We start from the raw sequence: 15,716 nt of genomic DNA on the forward strand, positions 1-15,716 counted from the left end.
GTAAGTTACCTGACCTCTCTATATTACCACCATTTTATCATTGTAAAGGCTTTTGAGAAAATTAGCAAGCGTTAACTAGTGTCACAGAGTTTGGACATGCTTTTCTTCAATACTGAAACATTTCAAAATCTTCTATGTTGGGAGCTCTGAGCAAGAGTTCATTCACCAAGAGCTACTACCTGCATTTCATAACATTTAGAGCTGATGTTCGCTTATGAGCCCAGAAAGAGAGCCTTATCTCATTTCTCATAGCTGATTGGGACTGAATAATAAGACCTTAAATGACATTATGGATAGAAGCTAAAACCGGAGTTAGGTAATCCCCAAGGAATGACACTAGATAAAAGAGTATATAGGTAAAAGAGAAGAGTATATAAGAGTATACAAGTAAAAGAGTATAAAGCACAGGTCAAAAGCAGGCTTGCTATTACTTACTCTTGACTTATGACCTCCTCATCCTCTGAGGATGATGCTGTTTCCTCCAGGTCCCGGGCCATCACGACTGGCATTTCCTTTAGGGTTTGTCATGCAGTCAGCAGACGGGGGCCTCAGAGACCTTTCCTAGCAGATTCACTGGATCAAGCCTAATTTGGATGGCACAAATTCCTGCAAGAAATCAACTTGATCAGATCAACTGACCTGAAACACAATGCAGTTGTCTATTTATTGGTTATTGCTGGTAATCTAAGTAATGAGAATGACTATATTCCTCAATAGTGCTCAACCTCTAGAAGTTTATCTTCCGGCCGGGCGCGGTGGCTCAAGCCTGTAATCCCAGCACTTTGGGAGGCCGAGATGGGCGGATCACGAGGTCAGGAGATCGAGACCATCCTGGCTAACACGGTGAAACCCCGTCTCTACTAAGAAATACAAAAAATAGCCGGGCGAGGTGGCAGCGCCTGTAGTCCCAGCTACTCGGGAGGCTGAGGCCGGAGAATGGTGTGAACCCGGGAGGCGGAGCTTGCAGTGAGCTGAGATCCGGCCACTGCACTCCAGCCTGGGCGACAGCGCGAGACTCCGTCTCAAAAAAAAAAAAAAAAAAAAAAAGAAGTTTATCTTCCATAACAGTGCCTCGATATGCCACAAAAGTCAAGATTTTTTTCAAACATACTGTCTGTGCTCTATATATTTGAAGAGCTGTTACTAAGTTTGAGTTTCTCATTATTTACTAAATCGAATATGCACCAAAAGGATAGACTCTTCACTTTCAGGGCAGTCTGAGGCAGGTGACTGATTCCCTAAAACATATATTCCTTGCTAGACAAACCTGGCCTGGATTAAAAATAAATAAATAAAAACTCAAGGTTTAAGACCCTTGCAGGTCGGGCAGGGTGGCTCACACCTGTAATCCCAGCACTTTGGGAGGCCAAGGCGGGCGGATCACCTCAGGTTGGGAGTTCGAGACCGGCCTGACCAACATGGAGAAACCCCATCTTTACTAAAAAATAAAAATAAATAAAAAAATAAAAAAAAATTAGCCGGGTATGTTGGCTCATTCCTGTAATCCCAGATACTCGGGAGGCTTAGGCAGGAGAATCGCTTGAACCTGGGAGGCGGAGGTTGCAGTGAGCCAAGATCGCACCATTGCACTCCAGCCTGGGCAACAAGAGCGAAAACTCCGTCTCAAAAAAAAAAAAAAAAAAAAAAACCTTGAAAATATTTATTTAGACTCTATGACAAGCACTCTGACAAGATGCCATCATGTTTCCCGTAAAATAAATTCAACAATGAACCGAAAGATGAATATATTCTCTTGAATCAAAGGTCCATATAGTTGGGGGGGAGGGGGGAATGCCCTTCCACTCTTAAAAATTATTCTTCCTTACTAAAAATCACAAACTTTGATATGACTCTCAAATAGACAATAAAATTGGAAAATTTCCAACACTGCATTTCTAACTTAAAATATTTTTTCCAAAGTAAAAAAGTACATGGTCGTTTTGTGTGTCAGAAGAAGAAATAGGAACTACAAATAAAGAAAAGGAATATGTTTAAATGACCATAATCCCATTACTCAGCGATAATTACTTGCTGTCAATCCTTCTTAACTTTTCCATACATTCATAAATACGATGAGACTGTAAATCAGACACAAAACAAAAAACCGACCCCGATAATGATTTTCGGCGCAATGGGCAATGTCTAATGACTTCAATGGCTTTCTTCAGGGGATTCTCAAGGGGGATTTCTTGATCTTTCCCAAAATGTTGGGAAGTCCTTTAAGTTTAAACAAAACCTCTAAACGGGAAGGGATGCCAACCTTTCCTAGGCTGCCTGCAGAGCGGGGAGAAACAGGTCGATCGGAAGATTAAAGACATTCGCCTAAGAACACTCCTCGCCCTAAAGGAATCTGCTTCTCAGCCCCAACCCCAGCTCACCCCAATTCCACGGAGGTCCGCAGATGCTACCCCCGGAAAGGACAGGACGACTCCGCTGCCGCGAATCAACGCGGCGCGCCCGGAAGCCAACAGCTACTCCCCGGCTCTGAGCGGGAAGTGCGGCGGCCAGCTGCAGCCTGGACCCGGGAACGCTCCTCCCTAGGGTAGGGATGCGCGCTGGCGCAGGCTTTTACCTGTCTCATCTTCCCATGGTTCGGGGCGAGTAGGCGTGGACCGCGCTCTGCGCCTACCTCCCTCTTCCTTCCCCAGCAAGGCTCAGGGCAGCCGCCGACGGCGCTTCCCCGGTTACTACAACAACCAACAAGCAACCGCCCGCTGGGAGCCACTGCGCAGGCGCTGATAACGCTCAGCTGCGGACGCGGGCGAATGTCGTCACCGCCGCGCAGCGCGGGCGCAGAGCCCTGCCCTCAGCAGAAAGTCTTATTATTATTTTTTTTTCCGCTGTTTTTTTCTCCGCCCCTAAGAGGTTGACTCCAAACCCGGAGTTCCGCTAGGTCCAACAGGAGGGTTTACGGCGTGAGCGGCGTACCTGGGGAGAGGGTTAGGCAGCGGCAACCGCTGATTGGCAGTAAAGGGGTTCACTCCCCATCTCCTGCTCGGGCAAAACCGGGACAGCCAATCAGAGAGAGGACTGAAGGAAACGACCCAATCCTGGAGCAGGGCTGAGGGAGGGGGTGGGGACAAATGGCTCAGGTGGACTCCGGGCTGGAGCTGTCCTGGGGGAGCTTGTTTGCGGCGGCTGCTGCTGCCACTGCTGTGCTGGGGGTCCGGTCGCCAGGTAAGGAGAATATGGGGGAGAAGAGGGATGTAGGTGTCTGTGTTGCTTCTGATTGAGAGGATCGGAGAATCTGGAAAAATAGAGGTGAGATAGAAGGAAGATACCTGGAAGGCAACCTTTTGGGGGGAAAAGGGTTCGAGAGGCGATGACAAGGGGGAGCTAGAAAGATGGAGAAGGCTGGTGAATTCAAGGAAAGAAGGAATGGATGAGCGAATGAGCAGCCACTATAAGCCTAGCACTGTACAAAGAGCCTTCACTTTTTCTCATATGATTCTTACAATAACCCTTCGGGTTGATATTTCTATCTCCATTTTGCAGATGAGGAAACCGAGACTGAAAAGTGTAAATGACTTGCCCAGGGTCACACAGCTACTAAGTGGTAGGGCCAAGATAAGAATCCCTCTCTCCTGATTAAGTTTTAACAGCACACCTATGCTGGGCTGGGCTGGGTTGGGCTTGGCTGGGCTGGGCCAGGGCCAGGACAAAATTTGGAAATAGATGTTATATACACTCTAGGAGGCCCTAAAGCTTTAGGGAAATTAGGTTGAGAAATTGGCAGAGCAATTCAGAAGTACTCAGGTTCTGTCCTCATCAGCTATCTGTTGTGATTTCTGAGAGCTTCTGTGAAATGGAAGGCGTACTTGTGCAGAAAAGTGGAGAGGTGCATTCATGCAACTTTTCTAAACCCCACAGGAGTCTCCTCTTGAGAGAGGGTGAGAAAATAAAGAGGATAGGTGGATCTTGGCCCAAGTGATAATGGCCTATGATATCCAGTAGACCCTCAGTCTCTGACAGAGGCCACCTTTGTGATCAGCTCTCCCTGAAGGGTTCATCAATTCACCCTTCCTTCTCTAGATCTCTTTATTGCTTTTTTTTTGGGGGGGGGGGGGTGTTTCACACTCTCTTGGACCATTGATGACTTTAATATCTATCTCACTGGGTAGCATAGAACAATACCGAAATTTATATTGCCAAAGTGACAAAGAAAGCCTGTTAGTTTATTACCACTTCAGGCCCAAGAGGTTAACCTGACAAGAGATAAACCATGGACTGAGAAAATAGTGATGAGGATGGGAAAAAGTCATTCCATTATTAGATTATTTATCTATTTTGGTTTTATTTAAATCAGACTAACTGAAATTACTACTCAACAAGAGTTGATCTAAGCCTTAAAAAAATAAAAGTCTGGGTGCTGTAGCTCACACCTGTAATCGCAGCACTTTGGGAGGCGAGGCCAAGGTGAGTGGATCACTTGAGCCCAAGTGGAGAGGTTGAGGTGGGAAGATCACTTAAGCCTTTGATTTCGAGGCTGCAATGAGCCATGAGCATGCCACTGCACTCCAGCCTGTGTGACAGAGCAAGACCCTGTCTCAAAATAATAATAATAATAATAAATTAAAAAATAAAAAGTATGTAATCTAATTGTATTTTCTATACAACTTGAAGACAGAAGAGGATATGGTATGCTTTTCTTAATCAAAAAATGGGAACTTCATTAAAGTAGTCTCAAACAGTGAGGTAGCACTGTTGGTAGCAGCAGTCCAACAGACCATGATTCTTATCTCAGCTCTGCTGACTTTGCTGTGTGACCTTAAGAAACTTGTTTAACCTCTCCGTTCCAACCCTCATCTGTAAGATGGAAATATTAATAGTGCCTGCCTACCTCATTGTGAAGATTAAATGGTAATATGTGTTAGGTGCTTGGCACAGTTCATGGTGTAAGTGAACTGTGACCTATTATTATCTTGCAGCCCAACACCAAGATTGCTGTTTCCTTCACTATATAATTTTCTTACTAGTCCTAAAGTCACACGTTAACTTAAACAGGCACAATTTATAAATTTGGAAAAAGAAAAGAGGCTTTATCTCTTGCAAAGGGTTACAGCCACCCAACAGGGAAGAGTGCCTCCCACTAAGATCAGAGACGGGTGCTTTGAAGGAGAAGGGTTTGGGGTAGAGCTTTATGCTGAACAGGTTGGCTAAACATACATGTTCAACAGCTTACAGGAGGAACTATGAATATTCCTGAAGGTGGTCCTGACATGTGCATATTGAACAATCATGTGTAACCACATATGACCCCTGTTCACTTTGGAGTAGAGACCTAACATTTAAGTCTATCACGCCTAGGCTCTATGCGTCAAAAAGTCTTTTCAGGACACCAAGACCCTCAAGTGTGTGATCTTGCTAAACTGGCCAGGAGCAGTCCACGGTTGGTGGTCTTATCTGGAGAAAGTTACTAAAATCAGTCTCTTGTCCAATCAAAGGTGTAGTTATAGCTGGTGGAATAGGGGTCATGTAGTCAGCCTCTGTGAGCTGGATGAGCTGTAATTGTTTTAATATTGCTTATCTCAAGCCAGTGCTTATCTAGCTGCTGGAGAAAAAAAAACCTTGTGGCAGAATATAAGTTTTATTCTTTAAATGTGGGAGTGTGTGACTTAACCCTTGCCTGGCATGGCCTTAGGTCTTGTTTATAATTTGGTACCTTATTGCACAAAGAACTGTTCTGTCATTCTTATGATCTCTATTTTAACTTTAATGCTGGTAAGTTGCTGTCTCTAAACCTGAAAAAGGAAGGGATATAGCAGGGCATGTGAGACCTCCCATCTCGTCATGGCCAGGGGCTCAGTTTTAGGATTTTTCTGGGGTCCTCTAGGCCAAGAGGGCCTCTGTTCAGTCCGTGGTGGGCTTAGGATTTTATTTTGAGTTGACACACAGCAGTTTATTTTTAACTTTTAGATTGTTCTTCTAGTTTATGGAGCATGGTATACCTGAGAACCAGAGTCCAGAAAACCTAGGGATGTAAATAGTGACCTCACACCGTAAGTCCCACTCAAATGTATAAAGTTCCATAGGCTTGGAAAAATCTGTCATCAATAGCCTGGCAGGTGTCTGTGAGTATAGTTATAATCACCTTTGAGCTACTTGCATTACAAAGGAATGGCATGAAAATGTGAAGGTATAGAAGTAAAGATAGAGGACTGATTCCAACCCAGAAAAAGGAGCTCTGATTTAGGGTAATATTTTGCAGAAATTGCTTAGACAAAGACAAGTACTGTGCCACTTATTGCAAAGTATACTGTTCATTCACCACTATTAGTGTGACTAAATATCTTTTTTTGGCCTGCTTCATTCTTCCTCCCTTCCTGCTTATGGTTAACATAGACTGGCCCTCATTGTCTCATGTCCTCTGCCTTTGTTTCCAAGGCAAAAAGCCCTCCCACATTTGAGGGGAGTCATGAGCCGTTTCCTGAATGTGTTAAGAAGTTGGCTGGTTATGGTGTCCATCATAGCCATGGGGAACACGCTGCAGAGCTTCCGAGACCACACCTTTCTCTATGAAAAGCTGTACACTGGCAAGCCAAACCTTGGTAAGAAATCAAAGAATTTCTGCATCCTTTGTAGGACTGGCCCTATGCTCTGGTTCCCAAACCAGGCTGTACATCAGAATAACCTAGCAAACTTCAACAAACACAGGTACCCATTTCCCTCACCAAACCTATTTATTGAACCTGGGTGGAGCTCAGGAATCCACTTGCTAAAAAACTTCCCAGACAATTGTGATGCTGCCTTAGCTAGCCTTTGGCAGCCACTGGAGTAATAGACTTTCTGGTGAGCACTTGACCCTTTTTCCCCCAAGCTTCTCTGCATACTTTTCGTTCATTTTACACTACCCTGGGCAATTCGTGTATTTAAAAAAAAAAAGAAAGCATTATAAGGGCAAGTGAGGAAATAGACTTACTTGGTGACTCTGTGATGCCTCACTAGAAAGCCATAAAGAAGCTTTACATATATCTCAAAGCCCTCTTCAGAATCAAGTTAGGGCTTACGTGACTCATATTCCATGTTACAGATGGAGAGTTATTAATTCAAGGTCTTCCCATGACATAGTCCCTGAGAAAATATTTAAAATCCCTTCCAGTTGGTCTCCCAAAATGAAACTTAAGAAGGCCCATGGCAGCCTTTCCTGGCTTCCTGAGCCTCTCTGCTGAGAGTGTTTGTCCGTTTCAGCTTGCACTTCATCACGCTGGTGTGTGGGGTAGTTTAAGCTGCAGCACTGTTTCACAGCAGATGACAATTCTGTGTCACATTTATAGCTAACCCAGATTCAGGCTCTGACCTAGCTCGTTTTTCTGCAGTGTCTGAGTATAAAATGAAATTAAGTAGGCTAAGGCTCATTTTAAGCAAAGCTCAAATATAATGAGAGTAAAGAACCTGGGAAAGTGAGCAGAATAATTCCATCTTTTCACCTTCAAATGCTGCCCTCAGGTGGTCATGGAACCCTATATAGATTCACGGATTTTTAGAGGTCATCTGGTCTAGCCCTTTGAGTTTAAAGTTGAGGCAAAGAAGTCCAGAGGTCATGTGACTTAAGGGCATATAGCTGAGCAGAACTCTGTGTGTGTGTGTGTGTGTGTGTGTGTGTATGTATGTGTGTGTGTTCAGCCAGCACAGAAGTTGAAGCCGCCATCTCCCTTGTGATCTAGGGGCCTTCATGGTACTCTTCTGAACGTGGCAGTGCTCTAAAGTGTCCCACAGAATTTCACCTCATACCTAATCGGGTTAGGGCTGGTTGAGTACTCTTAACTAGAGAAAAGTCCTCAGTCTTCTCATAAGAAAAGCTGTCAAATTGGTTTATATAGAAGGTAGCTATCCAGGGCGAATGCTAGATATTTGGTTGGCATACGGAATCTTTTCTCACTACCATCTAATGGTCTGCAGTATTCTGAATTTGGGAGAGCTGTCTGGTTTTCCAAAGGCTGGAAAACTCCTTAAAGCCCAAGTAAACATTAGTAAACCTTTCAGTTGTCAATTTTGTCCCTTAAAAGTTATCTTATTCAGCAGGCAGTAGACCAGCAAAGGAAGTATCTTCCACTGTTTTGGCATCCCTGAGCCACTGGATGCCTTAGCTCAATGGTTTTGCATTGAAATCATCCAAGCGGGGAGTTTCTAGAAAATACTTATGCCTGGGGCCCTCCTCCAGAGAATACATATAGTTGGTCTGGTACCCAGGCCTTGTAATTTTATAAAACTGCCTCAGTTGACTGTAATAAATGTCCAGAGTCAAGAAGAACCACTGTTATGGTGGAATATGACCCATACTTTCAGGGCAAGATACTTAATACAGCAATGTCAGAACAAAGCTACCAAGAGCAGGGTGCCCCCAGCAAGCAACAAAGAAACAGTGCTTTGTCCCACTGCCATGCATACAGGAAACCAGCCTGGTATTGGTTCATCCAACAACATAGATCTGGATGCAGGAAGAGACCCAAGCACTCACATATGTTAAAGACCATATGTGGGCATCTAAATTGGTCCCCAGTATCTCTGAGTTCTCTCCCGGATCAGCGTTGAAAGTCTACTGGCCTCCTGGGCATCTTGTATTTCCAGATCAGTCTCTACAACATTCCCCAAAACCTGTCCTGATCCAGACTGTCTTGGCTTTCAGGACAGAAGGTGTAAATTACTATATCTAGGAGTTATTTGCCTAACTGGGCTTTTTGTGGGTTTTCACTCTTGGAACTTGCCTTCCAACTGTAGACATTCGAAGAGAATCTGAGAAGTTCTCATTCTGGAATTCCTTCTAGTTCCCATGTTGCCACCAGGACCTCCATCCTGCCAGCCACAGAGAGGTCAGGTCCAGCTCCCTACCTCCCATGAACCACCAGTGAAATAGGAGGAGTTTGAAAGGAACCCCAAACCTCCCCTTCTCAACACTCTTGCTTTTTTCTGCTACACAGTGAATGGCCTCCAAGCTCGGACCTTTGGGATCTGGACGCTGCTCTCATCGGTGATTCGCTGCCTCTGTGCCATTGACATTCACAACAAGACGTATGTAAGGGAAGGAAGAGCTTTAGCATCCTTTTGTTGGAAATCAGATGTGAGGCATACCTGTTACTTTGAGTAATGGGAACTGTTAATCATTTTAATGCATTAGCTTAGAATGTGGATAACAAAATACTCATAGGTTACATTCCCTCCAAGCCTAGAAAACATGATAGACCTAACAGGTCTTCATTAAAGTCTGAAAATTCTCTGGAACTGACATAGCAAACTGGCAGGCCATTATCCAGTGGCCTGCATCGTGCCCCTCCACTTCTTTACGAAAGAATCAGCCTTTCTTCTACTGAAGAAGTAGAGTGGTGTGCTCTTTTTAGAGTAGCCACCCACACTTACCTTTCTCACATTCCTCCTTAAGAAGCAGAAATGAACAGAAATCACGATCCATGAAAAAAGAGGAACCCACAAGTAAACCGTTGTATGTGTATGCAGCGTCAGCAGGTGAGGGTGAAAGAGAAGCTAGGGCTCCTGAATTCTACCTGTCTTGGATACTCAAACAGACCAGGGTGGAACAATTGCAGGCAATCAGAAACCGTAACCGGCTCTGGCCACTGGAGGGGGCTCGAGCTTTCTTCCCAGCAAGAGTCATCATCACAATCTAGGTGGAAACAGTTTGTTCAGGTCACCAAGGGAGGCTATCAGAATGCCAGCTTCACATTAAGATGTTTTTCTGTCTTATCCAGGCTCTTGGCATCTGGGGAAAACAGGGGGTGGTAATATTTATTGACCTCCTCTTATTATGCCAAGCTTTTATCTACATGATCTTGATTAAGTCTCTTCTTAGCAGCCCTGGAGGTCATGATTTTAATTCCTGATTTTGCACATCTAAATATTAGAGATCCAATTAGTTTAAAGAAAGACTGATTTACGTGAGATTTGAAGCAAGGCTATTAGCCCTTTGATCTCTTCAACCTTATCATTTTTTTTTTCCAAACTTGAAACTACAGTTTACTTGTCCTAGACTGACACATACTTTTGGAAGCAGTGTGTTTAGTTCTGGCTGCAGTTTTGTTGGTAACTAGCTTTGCAGTAGCAAGTCCATTATTCACCTTGCTTGCACCTTGGCCTCTTCATCCATAAAATGAGAATAGATATCTGTTCTACCTCTCAGGGTGACTAAGAGGAAGGGAGGATTGAATAATCATTTTAAAGACCTGTACCATGATGAAGAATTGCTGATGAGTATAAGGGATATCTCTTTTGCTTGTTGTGCTTTTGAAGTGAGCAAAGACAACCCAGACCTTTTTTTTTTTTTTTTTTTTTTTTTTTTTTGAGACAGAGTCTTGCTCTGTCAGCCAAGCTGGAGTACAGTGGCACAATCTCAGCTCCTTGCAGCCTCCACCTCCTGAGTTCAAGCCATTCTTCTGCCTCAGGCTCCCCAATAGCTGGGATTACAGGCACGCACCTCCACGCCCAGCTAATTTTTGTATTTTTAGTAGAGACAGGGTCTCACCATGTTGGCCAGGCTGATCTCGAACTCCTGACCTCGTGATCTGCCTACCTCGGCTCCCAAAGTGCTGGGATTACAGGCTTGAGCCACCATGCCTGGCCTAACCCTGACTCATCTTTATCTCAGTTACCATTTACTTTCCCCTCTGCCCACACAGGACAGCTGCAAATGCTGACTCCTGTTTCCAGCCCTTTCTAGCCTAGGACTTTGATCCATTCACTTCTGATATGCATTCTGATCCTATTCCCTCCCTAACTGGAGACTGAAAGTCAACACACATACATACCTGTTTCCAAATGGGCCAGGCACGGTGGCTCCCACCTGTAATCCCAGCACTTTGGGAGGCCAAGGTGGGCAGATCAATCACTTGAGGCCGGGAGTTCGAGACCAGCCTGGCCAACATGGCGAAACCCCATCTCTACTAAAAATACAAAAATTAGCTGGGCGTGGTGGCATGCACCTGTAGTCCCAACTACTCTGGGAGGCTGAGGCAGGAGAATTGCTTGAACCCAAGAGGCGGAGGTTGCAGTGAGCTGAGATTGTGTCACTGCACTCCAACCTGAGAGACAGAGCAAGAGTCTGCCTCAAAAAAAAAAAAAAAAAAAAAAAAAAAGTATAAAAACATGCACAGGAGAGATATGAATCAAATGTAAGATACCAGTTACTTGTAGGGATGAGGGAGAACAGGCTCAGAGCAGGATAAGGATACACAGGATGCTTTAACTCTACTCTGTAAGTTTGTATTTCTTAGAAAAGAGTCTCTGAAACAAAGTCTCAAGAGGTTAAGATCTGAGGGAGCTGGGTGTTGGTTGCATTGGTGTTCATTAGTGTTCGGTAAATTTTTTGTATGTTTGAAGTATTTCATAATTTAAAAAAATTTTATACCTAAAAAAAAGATGTCAGCAACCAAAGTGGTCAGTCACCTAGTAGCCTGTCTCTTCTCTACCTTATAGTCAAAGCTAAAAAACAAGTTGTCTTCCCATGAGGTTGTCACCATGTCCTCAATGTGACTGCTTTTCTAGGCTAAAACACAAAGTAACCAACGTATATTTCAAGAGCATCTAAAAGCCACAGAGGTGTCCTTGCTCCTTACTCGCCATGAGGCCATTCATTCTGTGGCATCCATCATATAAACACCAACAAGTGCGTGGCCAGATGCCTGCCAGATGGGATTAGACTGCAGAGTCAACCAATTTGGATAAATAGAATATGTAAGCGTGCTGGATCCAAAGTTGTCTACACTGCCTGGGATTGTCATAATTCAGGCTCTGCTTTACTATAGCTGAGTTCACCACTTTGCTGAGACTTGGACATTCATTCTGGGTGCCCGAACCATTCTCCTCTCAGTTTAGCAGTTGAAACCTTCAGTTTTGCCCTAGATGAGAATGTTGGTGTGATCAAATAACCAGGTCTTCCTCAGGAACAAGTGTCCTTTCTTTTAAGCCTGAATCACATCCTGGGTTCTTATTTGTATGTATCAAGTCTGATAATTTTCCTCTGTTCTGAACAAACAGTAACTTTGGTTCCCATTTCTGTCTGCTTCCTTGTAGGCTCTATCACATCACACTCTGGACCTTCCTCCTCGCCCTGGGGCATTTCCTCTCTGAGTTGTTTGTCTATGGAACTGCAGCTCCCACAATTGGTGTCCTGGCGCCTCTGATGGTGGCAAGTAAGCATCCAACCACCCTAGACCTCCTATAGGAACTGTCCCAGCTCGAGAGCTAGTACAGAGGGTGGACACAGGAGAGAGGGAAAAAAGGTGCTGTATTTGTGTCAGTCACTAATCTTTCCTCTGTATTTAAGGTTTCTCCATCCTGGGTATGCTAGTTGGGCTCCGGTACCTAGAAGTAGAACCAGTATCCAGACAGAAGAAGAGAAACTGAGGCCAGCATTACCACCTCCGGGACTTTATCGTCTTCCGCCTTGGCCATCTTCTTCCTTCATCATCTCTCCTCTTTAATTTCTTCTTTTCTGTTCCATCGTCAGCCCCTTTATTCACTTTTAGCCTCTTTGTTTTTTTAATTTTTAAAATTTAAAGATATGCATACAGAAAAGTATATAACATGTATGTACAATTTAAAGAATAATTTTAAAGTGAATACTATGTAACTCCATCCAAGTCAAGAAATTGCCAGCTCCTCGGAAACCCACTGTGTCTCCTTCCCCCACCTGCACCCTCTTTCCAGGATTCCCGTTTCCAGCCTTCCCCTTTTTCCCTTTTATTTTCATGCCTTGATTTGACTTGTGTGGTGGGAACACGTGAACTATGAAACTTAAACCTGCTGCCCACCCAGAGCAGCTGTGACCAAGGGCTGCCTCAAGGGGTTGTCCACGCAGGTTGGGCTCCTCTCTGCTGCTGGACCCAAGACTCTGAACCTTCCAAGGGACAGGCAGTTCTTCTAAGAAGGGCTCCCCTGTGTGTGAGCAAGACCATGGCTCTCCCTCTGTCTACAGATGCATGAGGGTTGGAAGAGTCTGGGCTGTTTTTAGACCTTCTGGTCAGCTGTATTTGTGTAACAACTTTTGTAATAAATAGAAAAACCCTCTGCTCTGATCAGTCCTTGTACTTTGACCTCTGCTAAGACAAGAGCACGGCTGCCTTCTCTGAGCCCTAGGAGAATCACAGCTTTATGCCTGATTGAATACACCATAGTGAGTAGGACAGCTCAAGACACAGGTCAGCCTGGCTGCCTCCAGCTCCTTATTGTCATTTGCTCACTCCTCTTGTATTCTTGAAGTCAAATCTTTTTTCGCACCTTCAAGATTCTACGTTCACAACTAAACACTAAGTGCCCTTTCTTGTTTCCTCCTAAAGAAGAAACAGATTCTTGAGAGAGCAGAGACAAAAAAATAGAACTAGGCAGCGTAGATGAAACAACTGCATGACATGGGAAGAAGACAGCTAAACCCCGAGGAGAATGCACTGGAATGGACAGTTGCTCTTATACCCTACCCAGAGGGCCTCCCCCAGCTGGACCCTCATACGCAGTGTGTGTATCCAAAAGGCCATCGCTATTTCAGCAAATATTTGTTGAGTACTTCTCCATGCCAGACATTTGGGAAAGAGAAGTAGACGACACAAGCAATGCCCCTCCCCTGTGGGCCTTACATTGTAGTCAAGGTAACAGAATCAATAAGCCAACACATGAATAAAGAACTTCAAACAGTGATAAGAACTCTGACAAACACAAGGTATTTTGGTCGAGAAGGAATGTGGGGTGGGCATTGGGGAACATAAATTATCATCAGAAAGTCCTCCCTGAGGAGATGGGATTTTTTTGTTTTTTAGAGACGGGGTTTCACTCTGTCACCCAGGCTGGAGTGCAGTGGCACAATCACACCTCACTGCAGCTCAACTTCCTGGACTCAAGTGATCCTCCTGCCTCAGCTTCCCAAGTAGCTGGGACTACAAGTGTGCACCACCACACCCAGCTAATATTTTTGGGGGTGGGAAGAGATGGGGTCTCACTATGTTGCCCAGGCTAAGAGGTGGGATTTGAGCTGAGACTTGAATGCTCAGGAGTCAAATGTCTTAAGATATGGAGCAGGCTGTTAGAGCAGAGGGAGCAGCAACTGGAAGGTAGAAATAGTATTTTTCAAGGAGTAAGATCTATGTAATCACAGTATGGTGAAGAGTTAGGAAGTAAAAGAAAAGGTCAGAAAGGGAGGCAGGGGGCTTGTAAGTGTGTGATAAGAAGCTTGATGTTTACACTTAAATACATTGGGAATTCTCTTATCAGTTAAGGCTCTTTAGGTGAAAGGACAAAACCTACCTTAAACTAGCTTAAACAATAAAGATAACTGGCTCATATAACTGAAAAATTACAAGATTATAAACTTCAGGAAGGGTTTGATCAAGACTAGCTCGATTTCTTCACGATTCTTTCAGCACTACCTATCTGTGCTGGCATCCTCAGGCTAACCTCTTTTATGGTACCAAAGTTAGTTGCAGAAATTCCAGGCCTCATATGCCCAGAACACTGTATCTAGAAAAAATCTCAATAGTAAGAACTATCTTTTCTTTACTTGCCAGCTATATTGTTAGGAGGCAGTAAGAAAAGCAGTGATGACAGTTAACGTTTGAACGCAGATCCACATGAAGACCTCTTATGAAAGGAGTGAATGAAACCATTGGATGATTTAGGTCCTCTGAGCATGCGTCATAGAAATGTGTTTCCCTGGCCGGGCGTGGTGGCTCACATCTGTAATCCCAGCACTTTGGGAGGCTGAGGCGGGCGGATCACGAGGTCAAGAGATCGAGACCATCCTGGCCAACGTGGTGAAACCCGTCTCTACAAAAAATATAAAAATTATCTGGGCATGGTGGCGCATGCCTGTAGTCCCAGCTACTCGGGAGGCTGAGACAGAATGGCTCAAACCAGGGAGGCGGAGGTTGCAGTGAGCCAAGATCGCACCATTGCGCTCCAGCCTAGCGACAGAATGAGACACCATCTCAAAGAAAAAAAGCGATTCCAGATTAGTAAAGGCAGGGTCCCAAAGGATCTAAAGAGATGTATAGTTAGAGTATTTAGCAGACACTATGGATATTAGATTTCTTAACAGCCCAGGCTTGGGTCCCTTCCTAGATCATTTAAAATAGAATCACAATATTGTTCCTCAGCTAAGAATTGCTAATAGATACGGTGCTAGAATGCCATAGGCCCAGTACAACTCTCTAGAGAAAAAAGGTACAGAACACAGATAGTAGCAGCATATTCAAGTAACATGCACAGGGGGATCACAACTGGGGAGGGATGAGTAACAGGAAGTTGGACAGTTAGGAAGAAAAATGGTAATGCAGGACCGCAGCTGCTGGGACTGAACCGTGGGCCCCAGCCACAGCAAGCTGGTGCATGGCTGAAGTAATCAGAGAACAAACATTTCAACCACCCTTTGAGGCAGAGCCAGGAACAACAGTGGACTCTCTCATCCGCAGTCACTCACATTCCAGCGCGTACACAGCGTGGAAAGAGGTCAGGGTCATGTGCTGGATGTTGAGTTGCAGCCCCTCCATGTAGGCAAACAGTAACCTTTACAGCCTTGTCTTTAAAAAATATCCCTCCCAGATGGTAAGGTCTGGCAACAGTGAGATGCTCCTGTGGAAGGCCACAGTTGCTGCTCCTCTAGCTCCTCCCCCGCCCCAGCCCAGCCCTTCCCCGTACCTGAGACAGGGACCTCAGGAATATCTGACAGTCTTGAGGGACTTCTAAGAGCCATCTCTGCCCTACCAAATGATAAGGCAGACCAC

General features: G+C 44.7%; 2 protein-coding genes across 27 annotated transcripts in view; one reads left to right on the top strand and one right to left on the bottom strand.

The window, feature by feature from the left end:
- Positions 1–2,832, bottom strand: part of TTLL5 (tubulin tyrosine ligase like 5) — a 294,113-nt gene extending 291,281 nt beyond the window's left edge. For 25 of the 26 annotated variants that reach the window (XR_004184858.1, XR_004184857.1, XR_004184855.1 and 22 more), the window contains exons 1-2: positions 2,573–2,832; positions 436–606 (exon numbers count right to left, since the gene is read on the bottom strand). Coding sequence is in view for 18 of the 26 variants with exons in the window: in XM_031667954.1 (XP_031523814.1) it covers positions 436–509 (74 nt within the window). In the remaining 8 variants the exon portion in view is untranslated. Of the gene's footprint in view, positions 1–435; positions 607–2,378; positions 2,479–2,572 lie in introns of those variants that run through there. The other variant, XM_031667945.1, reaches the window with a different exon arrangement.
- Positions 2,759–13,022, top strand: ERG28 (ergosterol biosynthesis 28 homolog). Its single transcript, XM_003902081.4, has 5 exons — positions 2,759–3,177; positions 6,385–6,548; positions 8,919–9,009; positions 12,019–12,137; positions 12,272–13,022. Exons 2-5 carry the CDS (start codon positions 6,416–6,418, stop codon positions 12,349–12,351), a joined length of 423 nt encoding a protein of 140 aa, XP_003902130.1. The 5' UTR covers positions 2,759–3,177; positions 6,385–6,415; the 3' UTR covers positions 12,352–13,022.
- Positions 13,023–15,716: the final 2,694 nt, after the last annotated feature.

This window comes from Papio anubis, chromosome 7 (genome assembly GCF_008728515.1).
Source record: "Papio anubis isolate 15944 chromosome 7, Panubis1.0, whole genome shotgun sequence".
Classification (NCBI taxonomy): Eukaryota; Metazoa; Chordata; class Mammalia; order Primates; family Cercopithecidae; genus Papio; species Papio anubis.

Coding starts and splice junctions, on each gene's coding strand:
- ERG28 (XM_003902081.4), top strand. CDS start 6,416: ATGAGCCGTTTCCTGAATGTGTTAAGAAGTTGGCTGGTTATGGTGTCC. Junction 9,010..12,018: donor ATTGACATTCACAACAAGAC/GTATGTAAGGGA, acceptor GCTTCCTTGTAG/GCTCTATCACATCACACTCT. Junction 12,138..12,271: donor GGCGCCTCTGATGGTGGCAA/GTAAGCATCCAA, acceptor TCTGTATTTAAG/GTTTCTCCATCCTGGGTATG.